This window comes from Artemia sp. Qi Xiang Cuo, chromosome 4, assembly GCF_049724085.1.
Source record: "Artemia sp. Qi Xiang Cuo chromosome 4, ASM4972408v1, whole genome shotgun sequence".
Classification (NCBI taxonomy): Eukaryota; Metazoa; Arthropoda; class Branchiopoda; order Anostraca; family Artemiidae; genus Artemia; species Artemia sp. Qi Xiang Cuo.
The window spans coordinates 48,833,187-48,847,188 of record NC_142797.1 but is presented as its reverse complement, the minus strand read 5'-3'; the positions used below and the strand labels follow the sequence as shown (position 1 = coordinate 48,847,188).

Here is a 14,002-nt window from a genome sequence, read left to right as displayed (position 1 = left end):
GTTTTTGTTAGAGTTCTAGTTTAGTTTAGTTTTAATTAAGAGTTTTAGCTTAGAGTCTTAGCTTAGAGTTTAGTTAGAGTTGAAGTTTAGTTAAAGTTAAGAGTTTAGAGATTTACTTTAGAGTCATAGCTTGGAGTTTTAGTTAGAGTTGAAGTTTAGTTTAGTTATAGTTAAGAGTTTTAGCTTAGAGTCATAGCTTAGAGTTTTTGATAGAGTTGAAGTCTAGTTTAGTTTTAGTTAAGAGTTTAGAGTTTTACCTTAGAGTTTTATCCTAGAGTTTAGGTTTAGTTATATTTAAGAGTTTAGAGTTTTATCTTAGAGTCTTAGCTTAGAGTTTTAATTAGAGTTGTAGTTTAGTTTAGTTTTAGTTAAGAGTTTAGAGTTTTAGCTTAGAGTCTTAGCTTAGAGTTTTAGTTAGAGTTCTAGTTTAGTTTGGTTTTCGTTAAGAGTTTAGAATTTTATCTTAAAGTCTTAGCTTAGAGTTTAGTTATAGTTCTAGTTTAGTTAAGTTTTAGTTAAGAGTTTAGAGTTTTAGCTTAGAGTTTTAGCTTAGAGTTTTAGTTAGAGTTCTAGTTTAGTTTAGTTTTAGTTAAGAGTTTTAACTTAAAGTCTTCGCTTAGAGTTTTAGTTAGAGTTGAAGTTTAGTTTAGTTATAGTTAAGAGTTTAGAGTTTTACCTTAGAGTCTTAGCTTAGAGTTTTAGTTAGAGTTCTAGTCTAGTTTAGTTTTAGTTAAGAGTTTAGAGTTTTATCTTGGATTCTTAGCTCAGAGTTTTAGTTAGAGTTCTAGTTTAGCTTAGTTTTAGTTAAGAGTTTCATCTTAGAGTCTTAGCTTAGAGTTTTATTTAGAGTTCTAGTTTAGTTTATTTTTAGTTAAGATCTTAGGGTTTTGGCCTAGAGTCTTAGCTTAGAGTTTTACTTAGAGTTTTAGTTTAGTTTAGTTTTAGTTAAGAGTTTAGAGTTTTACCTTAGAGTCTTAGCTTAGAGTTTTAGTTAGAGTTCTAGTTTAGTTTAGTCATAGTTAAGAGTTTAGAGTTTTAGCTTAGATTCTTAGCTTAGAGTTTTTGTTACAGTTCTAGTTTAGTTTAGTTTTAGTTAAGAGTTTAGAGTTCTACCTTAGAGTCTTATCTTAGAGTTTTAGTTGGAGTTCTAGTTTAGTTTAGTTTTAGTTAAGATATAAGAGTTTTAGATTATATTCTTATCTTAGAGTTTTAGTTAGTGTTTAAGTTTAGTATAGTAATATTTAATAGTTTAGAGTTTTAGCATAGTGCTATAGCTTAGAGATTTAGTTTGAGTTTAAGTTTAGTTTAGTTTTAGTTAAGAGTTATAACTTTGATTTTAACCTAGAGTCCTATCTTAGAGTTTTAGTTATAGATGAAGTTTATTTTAATAATAGATAAGAGTTTAGAGTTTTAACTTAGAGTCATAGCTTAGAGTTTTAGCTAGAGTTGTAGTTTAGTATAGTTTTAGTTAAGAGTTTTAGCTTAGAGTTTTAGCCTAGAGTCCTAGCTTAGAGTTTTAGTTAGAGTTGAAGTTTAATTTAGTTATAGTTAAGAGTTTATAGTTTTAGTTTAGAGTCTTAACTTAGAGTTTTAGTTAGAGTTACAGTTTAGTTTAGTTTTAGTTAAGAGTTTTAGTTAAGAGTTTTAGCCTAGAATATTAGCTCAGACATTTTGTTAGAGTTGAAGTTTAGTTATGCAATAGCTTAGAGCTTAGAGTTTTAGATATTCATCTTAGATTCTTAGATTAGAGTTTTAGTTAAAGTTGAAGTTTTGTTTAGCTTTAGTATAGAGTTTTAGCTTACAGTTTTATCAGCGAATCCTAGCTTAGAAATTGAGTTAGAGTTGAAGTTTGGTTTAGTTATAGTTAAGAGTTTAGAGTTTTAGCTTAGAGTCATAGCTTAGAGTTTTAGCATAGAGTTTTATTACATAGAAATACCAAAACCATAGGTTAGATTATGTTAGGTTAGGTTAGAGGTTAGGTTTCTCCACGTTTAAGTTAGGTTAGCTTATAATGAGCGCTCATGATAAGCTAACCTAACATAACCTAACTTAAACCTGGAGAAAGTTCTCCACCTTTAAGTTCTCCGCGTTTAAGTTAGGTTAGGTTAGCCTATCATGAGCGCTCTTGATAAGCTAATAACCTAAATTAAACGTGGAGAAACCTAACCTCTAACCTAACCTAATCTAACCTATGGTTTTTGTATTTCTATGTAATAATGGGGAACTTTGTGATTATGTTAGTCTAGTATTGCCATCAATATATATTGTCCCCCTCCATGACTCTAGAAGAAAACTCTTAGATAAAACTCTTAACTAAAACTAAACTATAACTCTAATAAAAACTCTAAGCTAAGACTTTAAGATAAAACTCTAAACTCTAAACTCTTAACTATGACTTAACTAAACTTCAACTCTAACTAAATCTCTAAGCTAAGACTCTAGGCTAAAACTCCAAGCTAAAACTCTTAACTAAAACTAACCTAAACTATAATTCTAACTAAAACTCTAAGATAAGACTGAGCTAAAATTCTAAACTCTTAACTATACCTAAACTAAACTTCAACTCTAACTAAAACTCTAAGCTAAGACTCTAGGCCAATAATCTAAGCTAAAACTCTTAACTATACTAAACTAGAACTCTAGCCAAAACTCTAATCAAAAACTGTAAACTCTTAACTATAAATAAACTAAAATTCAACTCTAACTGAAACTCTAAGCTATGATTATAGAATACATGTCTAATCTAAAACTCTAAAGTATGGCTAAACTAAACCTAAACTCTAACTACAACTCAAAGCTATAACTCTAAGATGAAACTCTAAAACTCTAAACTCTTAACTAAAAATAAACTAAACTTTAACTCTAACTAAATCTGTAAGCTAAGGCTCTAGGCTAAAAGTCTAAGCTAAAACTCTTGACTAAAACTAAACTAAACTATAATTCTAGCTAAAACTCCAAGATAAGACTCTAAGCTAAAACTCTAAACTCTTAACAATAACTAAACTAAACTTCAACTCTAACTAAAACTCTAAGCTAAGACTATAGGCTAATACTATAATCTAAAAATCTTAACTAAACTAAACGAAACTAGAACTCTAGCCAAAACTCTAATCAAAAACTGTAAACTCTTAACTATAAATAAACTAAAATTCAACTCTAACTAAAACTCTAAGCTATGAATCTAGGCTAAAACTCTAAGCTAAAACTCTTAACTAAACTAAACTACAACTTTAACTAAAACTCTAAGCTAAGACTGTAAGCTAAAACTCTAAAACTAAACTCTTAACTATAACTAAACTAAACTTTAACTCTAACTAAATCTCTAAGCTAAGATTCTAGGCTAAAACTCTAAGCTAAAACTCTTAACTAAAACTAAAATAGACTATAACTCTAACTAAAACTCTAAGATAAGACTCTAAGCTAAAACTATAAACTCTTAACTATAACTAAACTAAACTTCAACTCTAACTAAAACTCTAAGCTAGGACTCTAGGCTAAAACTCTTAACTAAAACTAAACTATACTACAACTCTAAGCTAAAACTCTAAACTCTTAACTATAACCAAACTAAAATTCACCTCTAACTAAAACTCTAAGCTAGGAATATAGGCTATAACTCTAAGTTAAAACTCTTAATTAAAACTAAACTAAACTTGAACTGTAACTAAAGCTCTAAGCTAAGACACTAAGCTAAAACTCTAAACTCTTAACTATTACTAAACTAAACTTCAACTATAACTAAAACTCTAAGCTAAGACTCTAAGTTAAAACTCTAAACTCTTAACTAAAACTAAACTAGAAATCAAACTAAAACTCTAATATATGACTCTAAGCTAAAACTCTAAACTCTTAACTAAAACTAAACTAAACTAGAACTCTAACAAAAACTCTAAACTAAGACTCTAAGCTAAAACTCTAAACTCTTAACTAAAAATAAACTAAACTAGAACTCTGACTAAAATTGTAAGCTAAGACTCTAAGGTAAAACTCTAAACTCTTAACTATAACTAAACTAAACTTCACCCCTAACTAAAACTCTAAGCTAAGACTCCAAAATAAAACTCTAAACTCTTAACTAAAACAAAACTAAACTAGAACTCTAACTAAAACTCTAAGCTAAGACTCTAAAGTAAAACTCTAAACTCTTAACTAAAACTAAAATAAACTAGAACTCTAACTAAAAATCTAATCTAAGACAAAAAGCTAAAACTCAAAACTCTAAACTAAAAATAAAATAAACTAGAACTCTAACTAAAACTCTAATCTAAGACTCCAATCTAAAACTATAAACTCTTAACTAAAATAAACTAGAACTCTAACAAAAACTCTAATCTAAGACTCTAAGGTAAAAATCTATACTCTTAACTATAACTAAACTAAAATTCAACTCTAACTAAAACTCTAAGCTAAGAATCCAAGATAAAACTCTAAACTCTTAACTATAACTAAACTAAACTTCAACTCTAACTAAAACTCTAAGCTAAGACTCTAAGTTAAAACTCTAAACTCTTAACTAAAACTAAACTAAACTAGAACTCTAACTAAAACTATAAGCTAAGACTCCAAGATAAAACTCTAAACTCTTAACTAAACTAAACTAGAACTCTAACTAAAACTCTAAGCTAAGACTCTAAGGTAAAAATCTAAACTCTTAACTAAAACTAAACTGAAATTCAACTCTAACTAAAACTCTAAGCTAAGAATCCAAGATAAAACTCTAAACTCTTAACTAAAACTAAACTAGACTAGAACTCTAACTGAAACTCTAAGCTAAGACTCCAAGCTAAAACTCTAAACCCTTAACTAAAACTAAACTAAACTTCAACTCTAACTGAAACTCTAAGCTAAGACTCGAAGGTAAAACTCTAAACTAAACTAGAACTCTAACAAAAACTCTAAGCTATGACTCTAAGCTAAAACTCTAAACTCTTAACTATAACTAAACTAACCTTCAACTCTAACTAAAACTCTAAGCTAAGACTCAAGGCTAAAACTCTAAACTCTTAACTAAAACTAAACTAAACTAGAACTCTAACAAAAACTCTAAGCTAACACTCTAAGCTAAAAACTCTAAACTATAACTATAACTCTAAGTTAAAACTCTAAACTCTTAACTAAAACTAAACTAGAACTCAAACTAAAACTCTAAGATATGACTCTAAGCTAAAACTCTAAACTCTTAACTAAAACTAAAATAAACTAGAACTCTAACAAAAACTCTAAACTAAGACTCTAAGGTAAAACTCTAAACTCTTAACTAAAAATAAACTAAACTAGAACTCTGACTAAAATTGTAAGCTAAGACTCTAAGTTAAAACTCTAAACTCTTAACTATAACTAAACTAAACTTCACCCCTAACTAAAACTCTAAGCTAAGACTCCAAAATAAAACTCTAAACTCTTAACTAAAACTAAACTAAACTAGAACTCTAACTAAAACTCTAAGCTAAGACTCCAAAGTAAAACTCTAAACTCTTAACTAAACTAAACTAAACTAGAACTCTAACTAAAACTCTAAGCTAAGACATAAAGGTAAAAATCTAAACTCTTAACTAAAACTAAACTGAACTAGAACTCTAACTAAAACTCTAAGCTAAGACTCCAAGATAAAACTATAAACTCTTAACTAAAATAAACTAGAACTCTAACAAAAACTCTAATCTAAGACTCTAAGGTAAAACTCTATACTCTTAACTATAACTAAACTAAAATTCAACTCTAACTAAAACTCTAAGCTAAGAATCCAAGATAAAACTCTAAACTCTTAACTATAACTAAACTAAACTTCAACCCTAACTAAAACTCTAAGCTAAGACTAAGGTAAAACTCTAAACTCTCAACTTAAACTAAACTGAACTAGAACTCTAACAAAAACTAAAAGCTTAGACTCCAAGCTAAAACTTTAAACTCTTAACTAAACTAAAGTAGAAATCTAACTGAAACTCTAAGATAGGACTCAAAGTTCAAAGTCTATAATCTTAACTAAAACTAAACCAAACTTCAACTCTAACTAAAACTCTAAGCTAAGAATCCAAGATAAAACTCTAAACTCTTAACTAAAACTAAACTAGACTAGAACTCTAACTGAAACTCTAAGCTAAGACTCCAAGCTAAAACTCTAAACCCTTAACTAAAACTAAACTAAACTTCAACTCTAACTGAAACTCTAAGCTAAGACTCGAAGGTAAAACTCTAAACTAAACTAGAACTCTAACAAAAACTCTAAGCTATGACTCTAAGCTAAAACTCTAAACTCTTAACTAAACTAAACTTCAACTCTAACTAAAACTCTAAGCTAAGACTCAAGGCTAAAACTCTAAACTCTTAACTAAAACTAAACTAAACTAGAACTCTAACAAAAACTCTAAGCTAAGATTCTAAGCTAAAAACTCTAAACTATAACTAAACTAAACTAGAACTCTAACAAAAACTCTAAGCTAAGACTCTAGGCTAAAACACTAAACTCTTAACTATAACTAAACTAAACTTCAACTCTAACTAAAACTCTAAGATAAGACTCTAAGCTAAAACTATAAAGTAAAACTAAACTAAACTAAACTTCAACTCTAACTAAAACTCTAAGCTATGACTCTAAGCTAAAACTTCAAACTCTTAACTACAACTAAACTAAACCAGAGCTCTAACTAAACTCTAAGCTAAGACTCTAAGTTAAAACTCCAAACTCTTAACTAAAACTAAACTAAACTAGAACTCTAACTAAAACTCTAAGCTAAGACTCTAAGCTAAAAACTCTAAACTCTTAACTATTACTAAACTAAACTTCAACTCATTCTAAAACTCTAAGCTAAGACTCTAGGCTGAAACTCTTAACTAAATCTTAACTAAACTACAAATCTAATTAACACTCTAAGATATGCCTCTAAGCCAAAACTCTAAACTCTTAACTATAACTAAACTAAACTTGAAGTCTAACTAAAACTCTAAGCTAAGACTCTAAAGGTATAACTCTGAATTCTCAACTAAAACTAAACTAAACTAGAACTCTAACTACAACTCTAAGCTATGACTCTAAGCTAAAACTCTAAGCTCTTAAATAATACTAAACAGAACTTCAACTCTAACTAAAACTCTAAGATAAGAATCTAAACTAAAACTCTAAACTCTTAATTAAAACTAAACTAAACTAGAACTTCAACAAAAACTCTAAGCTAAGACTCTAAGCTAAAAACTCTAAACTCTTAACTATAACTAAATTAAACTAGAACTTTAAATAAAAATCTAAGCTATTAATCTAAGCTAAAACTCTAGACTCTTAACTATTACTAAACTAAACATCAACTATAGCTAAAACTCTAATATACAACCCTAAATTCTTAACTATACAAAAAATTAACTAGAAGTTCAACCAAAACTCAATGCTATAACGTTAATCTAAAAACTCAAGATTCTAGACTAAACCTTAACGTCTAGTCGGCCCTAGCTTAACCTCAACGCCTAGTCGATACGGTAAGACACTAAACTCTAAGCTATAACTAACCTTAGCGGCAACACTAACAAAAACCCCAGTCAAAGACTCTAAGCTAAAGCAGCGAAACTCTAGATAAAAAATATCCTAAACATCGGAACTAAAAAATGCCATCAGCTAAGAAACCTTTGGCAGAATCTTGCCTATTAACTAAAACAATTCTCAACAAGAGATTCTACAAAAACTCCAGTCTGTGACTACATGGTAAGACTACAGTCTAAAACTCTAAAGTCTTAACTGAAAGTTAACTGAACTACAACTTTAAGCTAAAACTCTAAGAAAAACTCTAAGACTCTGAACTAAAACTCTAAACTAAAACTCTTAACTAAACTAGAACTCTAACAAAAACTCTAAGATAACACTCTAAGCTAAAACTCTAAACTCTTAACTAAAACTAAACTATAACTCCAACTAAAACTCTAAGCTAAGGCTCTAAACTAAAACTCTGAAGTAAAACTAAACTAAACTATACCTCTAACTAAAACTCTAAGCTAAGACTCTAAGCTAAAACTCTTAACTGAATCTAAACTATAACTCTAACAAAAACTCTAAGCTAAGACTCTAAACTAAAACTCTAAACTCTTAACTAAAACTAAACTAAACTTCAACTATAAATAGAACTAAGGTAAGACTCTAGACTAAAACTCTAAACTCTAACTAAAACTCTAAGCTAAGACTCTACACTCTAAACAAAAACTCTTAACTAATATTAACCTAAACTATAACTCTAACTAAAACTCTAAGATAAAACTCTAATATAAAACTCTAAACTCTAAAATAAAGCTACTATAACTCTAGCTAAGACTTTAAGCTAATACCAAACTGAAACTCAAAATTAAAAGTCCTATCTAAAACTAAACCAAACTAAAAATGCAATGAAAAACTCTAAGCTGTGAACGTAGACTAGAACTATAAACTAAACGTTTAGCTAAAACTAAACTACAAATCCAGAAACACTTAGCCAAAACTAAAATTATATATAACTTTATCTATAACTCTAAGTGCTGAGATTCTAACTTGAAACTCTAGACTCTTAACTACAACAAAGCTAAACTATGGCTATAACTAAAAGTGTAAGATAATATAAAACTAAAACTCTAAGCTAAAACTAAACTAAACTACAACTCTAACCCAAAACTCTTAATTAAAACTTAACAAAAACTCTAAACCAAAACTCTGAACTAAAATTAAACTACACTACAATTCAAACTAAACAAGACCTCTCAACTAAAATTCTTAACAAAAATTAAACTAAACTATAACTCTAACTAAACTCTAAGCTAAGACTCTAAACTAAAACTCTGAATTAAAACTAAAGTAAACTATCACTCTAACTAGGGTAAACCTTGACGAGATGTAAAAAAAAGTTGAAAAATACTATGTTAAAAAAATTCAAAAAAAAATTCAAAAAAAACAGGGGGCCCTTTTGGGGCGCCGGGGGGGGGGGGCTTTGAGAGCGCCGAGAGGCCTTTGGGGGTGCCGGGGGCCCTTTGTGGGTGCCAGGGGGGCCATTGGGGGAGCCGGGGGCCCTTTTGGGGCACTGGAGGCCCTGTCGGGGCCCATGGAGCCTTTGGGGCCCGGGGGCCCTTTTGGGTTGGGGTAGGAGACCTCACAACATTGCTCAAATGGAACTTGTGTATTATAACAACCACAAAGTTTCACCCCAAATCATCTTCTAAAATGTCTCAAACTGTTTCGCCCAAATCATCTTCTAAAATTTCTCAAACGGTTTCGCCCAAATAATCCCCTAAAATGTCTCAAACGGATTCGCCCAAATAATCCCCTAAAAGTAATTTCTTACTTATGTAATCAATTTCCCAGAAATACAGTTCCCCTCGATTATGTAATCAATTTCGCAGAAATCTTTCCCCCTTCGTGGATCAATAATCCTGGAATAAATTATGTTAGCCCAGCGTTAGACTCAAATATAGATGACAGCACACGGGCCCCTTCGCGCTGGTACCCCTTTCCCTACTTACACCAGTGTTCCCACCCGACCAAATTTGAGTTTACTAAACTCGGAAGATTGGTTTGACTAAATATTACTAACTGTCCAAAAGTTTAGCGCACATTACCATACGCAAAATATAATAAACAATATTATCAATTTCGGAAACTGCTTTGAAGTACCATGTACAAATAAGACAGTGGTGGTATTCTCAGTTACTACTAATGATCAAGGCAGGGCGAACCGAAAATGACCTGTAACAGACTCTGTGATAACTATTTTTTTTTCAACTTGCAAAAAAAGGTTTTTTCTGTAGCAAACCGTAGATGACCGTCAAACAAATATGCGACTAATGTCAAGGAGTTCTATGAAACATTTAAGGTCCGGCTTTCCTACCCAGAATTTCCGAAATTAGGGCTTCTAGATTATGGGTTTGCATCAGCATCTAGATATTCAGCATTTTCAGGTGCAATAGAAGAAGTTAAAAAAAAATAAATAAATAAAAAAAAAAATCTCAGATAATCCAAGAATCCATCAGAAGGGAGAGCCAGACCTTACAATCATAATATTATGTTCTGGTTCCCAGATTTTCAGAGTTCTTTTGATTTTTTCTTTAATAGTAGGACTATTGAAAGTTCCGGACATTTACAAGTTCAGAAACCCCTTTTTCGGGTTATTTGGATTTACTAACAGACAGGCTTCATATTCCGGATGCAGTGTATGCAAGGCAGGGGCGTAAATCCAGCATTTTCATTGAAGGGGCAAGAGGGCTCTACGTCCGGAGAGTCTAGGGGTATGGGCTATATAGCTTTTTCTCAAAATTAGTGGGGGGGGGGGCAACTGCCCCCTCACCCCCACCCCCACCCCCCCCCGAGATAAGACCAGAGATGGAAAGCGTTAAACAATAGTCTGGAATCCCAGACTCGGGAAATTCTGGTGGTGAAGCCCGGCTTTAAATTTATCAATAGTTCTTAGGTAAAAAAAATTCAGATATATTGAAAAAGTAAAAAACAGTCAACGAAGAAAAACAGTTACAACTCATATTCACAAAGTAATTCAGGCAAGGGAGTGCTCTGAATCTGAAGTGTGTTACAAGGTGATGGTTTTTGAAATTTGCCTTCCCAATTTCCATTTTTAGGTTTGAAATCTAAACCCCTCAATTTTGCGTTTTTAAATAGAAATTCGATGTCAGTTTTTAAACAATAATCGGGCTGGTCTTTAAATTCGGGATAAATTGCTTACCAAGATTTCCGGCGAATTTCAAAGCAATTCTTTTGAAATTTTGTTTTGTTTTTTGAACTGACGAAGTGAAAGGTTTTTCTGTTTTTGCTCGGATTCTTACTCGTTCCGTTTTCAAGGGAATCAAAACCGATAAAATTCATGTCACTAAAAAACCGATTTGACGTAGTGGGCTACCGGTTTAGTTGTAAAATTCTGTCAATTAAATAATTTACCTTTGATTGAACTCGGGCTACTAAGAAAAAGAAAAATGATGTACCATCCAAAATCAGTTAAAAAAAAATACCATTGTGCTGACAGTCTTCGGGTCAGGTAAATCATATAAAACTGAAAAGTAAGAAGAAAAATACTAAAAACGGACAAAGTCACATTCGAAAAGCTTTAGTCATCATCAGACTCCTCCGAATTTAAAGCATCCACTAGTGTCGAGTCCTGACTGAAGGAATGTACTTGTTTCTATTTCTTGGTAGCCCGAGTCAAATCACAAGGGATCACCCAGATATGTTCTTCACTTGACGACCTGAGAGCGAGTTGCTTCGTTTTCACCAGGAACGAACCAATCGAGACATTTAGCCTATTCCGTGCCTTGGTTTTGATAACTGACAAAATCATTAACTGTCTCTCTGCTCCAGCACTTGAATAGGACAAGCTGCAGAGAGTCAGAAAGAACTTGGACAAGTATGAAAAAAGTCAGTTTCCAGCAGCACTTTTAAAAAGGGACAAAGCTTTCCAAAATTTGCATGGATTTTCGAGGTCCTACTGCAGAACGTGATGGAGACAACTCTTTTTGGTAATAACTCCTATGGGGACTCTGAACAGGAACTGTGGAAACTCTTTACTTGTTGAAATAAGAAGATATTTTCTGAGCCCAAGCAAACGGACCTTAATCTGTTAATCAATTAACTGTGATGGATCATTTCTAAAAAAAAATTGAAATGAACTGACCTTGCACATTGGCACGATTGCACTTTGTTCATCCTTAACTGAATGAACTGAATGAGAGTGATCTAAATGGAACAGAACTTTGACTCTCATGACTAGTGTGCTACACATGTGGACTATCTTAGAGCTATAAGACAGCCTAGAGAATAGTAAACTATGGCTTACCTAATTAACAAACGTAATAACTGTAATGAGAGTCTGGGAAAATTTCCCGAAACCAAATTAAGCCGTCATGCCAGTCCTGATTTAGAATAGTTTGCCTTTTAAAGCGAACATCAAGAAGAAACCGAGAGAGAAGTATAAAATATTTTGAGCGCTAGTGTTCACGCTAAATCGCAAAAATAAGTGCAATAGTAGCCATAATATCTAGCGTCATCAAAATCAGATTTTGTAATAAACGGACCCTAATTTGTTTTCGCTGAATTCACAGAATATAACAACAGTTTTTTATACCTAAAATCATGATTTTTTTCACTAGATTTCGTGAAAGTTAATAGATCTTCTAAACTTACTAGATTTTTTTTTACTAGATCTAGTAAAATCCTACTGACGGAGGCAACACTGGACTACACTTAGACGATGTTTTAAAAAACACGCAGTGCTCTCAAGAGCATCCTTTGATGATCTTTGGCCGAAGACGCAGGAGAGATAATCCTGAAGAGGCATCGTTGCCTCTTCAGGATACCCTGAAGTGGTATATATAGAAGTGGGGGCTATATATTTGCACATTAGGGGGTTGGGGGTAATTTCATTTCTGATGTAAATGAGAAGTTAGTTTAAACTTTCCCCACACCCCCCTAATGTGCAAATATATACCCTGAATCGGTATATATAGTGGTGAGGGCTAAAATTCATTTCCGACAAAAATGATTATTATATTCGTAAAGAGCATAAAAAAAGGCATCGAGTGGTATATTCACTTTAGTCGTAACTCAATAATATGGTTTGGTAAATATTTACCGTATTATTACGCATATGTGGGAGGTCACCCCCTTGTCAATACCTCTGAAATTTTATCCTAATTCTTTAAGAATGACTCATGAATCACAAAAGCCCTTTAATTAGAATAAATAGCTCTTTTGAAAATACTAAAAAAAACTTTAACCCCTGCCGAAAAAAAAATCTGATGGCACGCCTGCTTCAATGTCAAAACGAAGAAGAAATTCACAAAGACGACTTACAAACTGATAAATTCTTTGTTCGTCCGCTTTCACCCTCTTTCACAAAGCTTTTATGTACGACTAAATCATGGCATCAACATGCATATAACAACCATATATATCTATAGTCTGAACTAACTGGTAATATAAATGCAAATTATAAGCTTTGCGTAACTAACTGATGCTTGATTTTCATCCAAGATAGACATTATTATGTAATGGTAACGTGCTATTGTTTGGGTGTTAAAATGAGTTCAAAATTAGTATCAGTAGACAGTAGAGTTTTTGAGGGTCGTTTCTAAAGATAAAACAAATAGTAAGGCAACAAATTCAGTTTCATTTTTGATAGTGGGCAGACTCTGTATTTATGCAAATTTAGACGAACCTGTTTCTTCACCAATTTAAGCCTCATCACACTAGCATAATTCAATATTAATTCAAACCATATAATCTGCTCGAATGTTAAATTGATTTTTACTTTGAAGTTAATGACTAAATATTCAAAAACAGACAACTAAAATATATACAAAATTGCATGATTACCCTGTAAAGGAATATATCATGTCATAGCTCTTTTCAGTTCTTTTTTAGACTCATAAAATTCTGCAAATAATCATAATTCCACAATGTCAAATTTACTGGGGACATTAGAAAATTGTTTGGGCGGAAGAAAATTGTTTGGGCTTAAAGCTATAATGAAGCGTGTTTCTAAGCCTGAGTGTACCCTATGCATTTTACGTGTAAGAACAGGATTTTACAAACCTTGTTCCCGAGAACCCTGAGATTTTCGTTAAGATGCCCAGTGGCTCCGTGAGTAAGAGTGAGATAACCTATTGTGCATTAGAATTTTATTTAGATTCATTCTTTTTACAGGAAATTAGCGTTCGCAATGTTTTCATTATGTTTCAATTGAAAATTTACTATTGGTTGCTGCAGCACTAATCCAAAAAAATCTAGAGGGTCGGAGGGGGGGGGGTATCAGAACGTTTTTCAAAAATATTCGGTGAGTGAAATTTGTCTTTCTTCACTACTTTCAATAAAAATACCAAACAAATATTTTCCAATGAAAATATCCCCAAAAATCTATTTTTTAAAATCTAGGGAGAGGGGCAAAAAATCTGGGGGGGGGTCACTTCTACCTTAGTCACAAACACCACTGATTGACTAGATAATCCTGAAAAGCTACGCTTCCAGAACTGACAAGAAAGTACTATTAATTCCTCCATT

The 14,002-nt window shown here is 31.7% G+C and overlaps 1 protein-coding gene across 1 annotated transcript in view; it reads right to left on the bottom strand.

Moving 5' to 3' along the window:
- The window catches only part of P5CS (Delta[1]-pyrroline-5-carboxylate synthase), a 184,416-nt gene extending 172,760 nt beyond the window's left edge, over positions 1–11,656 (bottom strand). The window contains exon 1 of the mRNA XM_089087899.1: positions 11,619–11,656. Within this exon, the coding sequence (XP_088944025.1) occupies positions 11,619–11,650 (32 nt within the window). The 5' untranslated portion in view covers positions 11,651–11,656. The remainder of the gene's footprint in view (positions 1–11,618) is intronic.
- Positions 11,657–14,002: the final 2,346 nt, after the last annotated feature.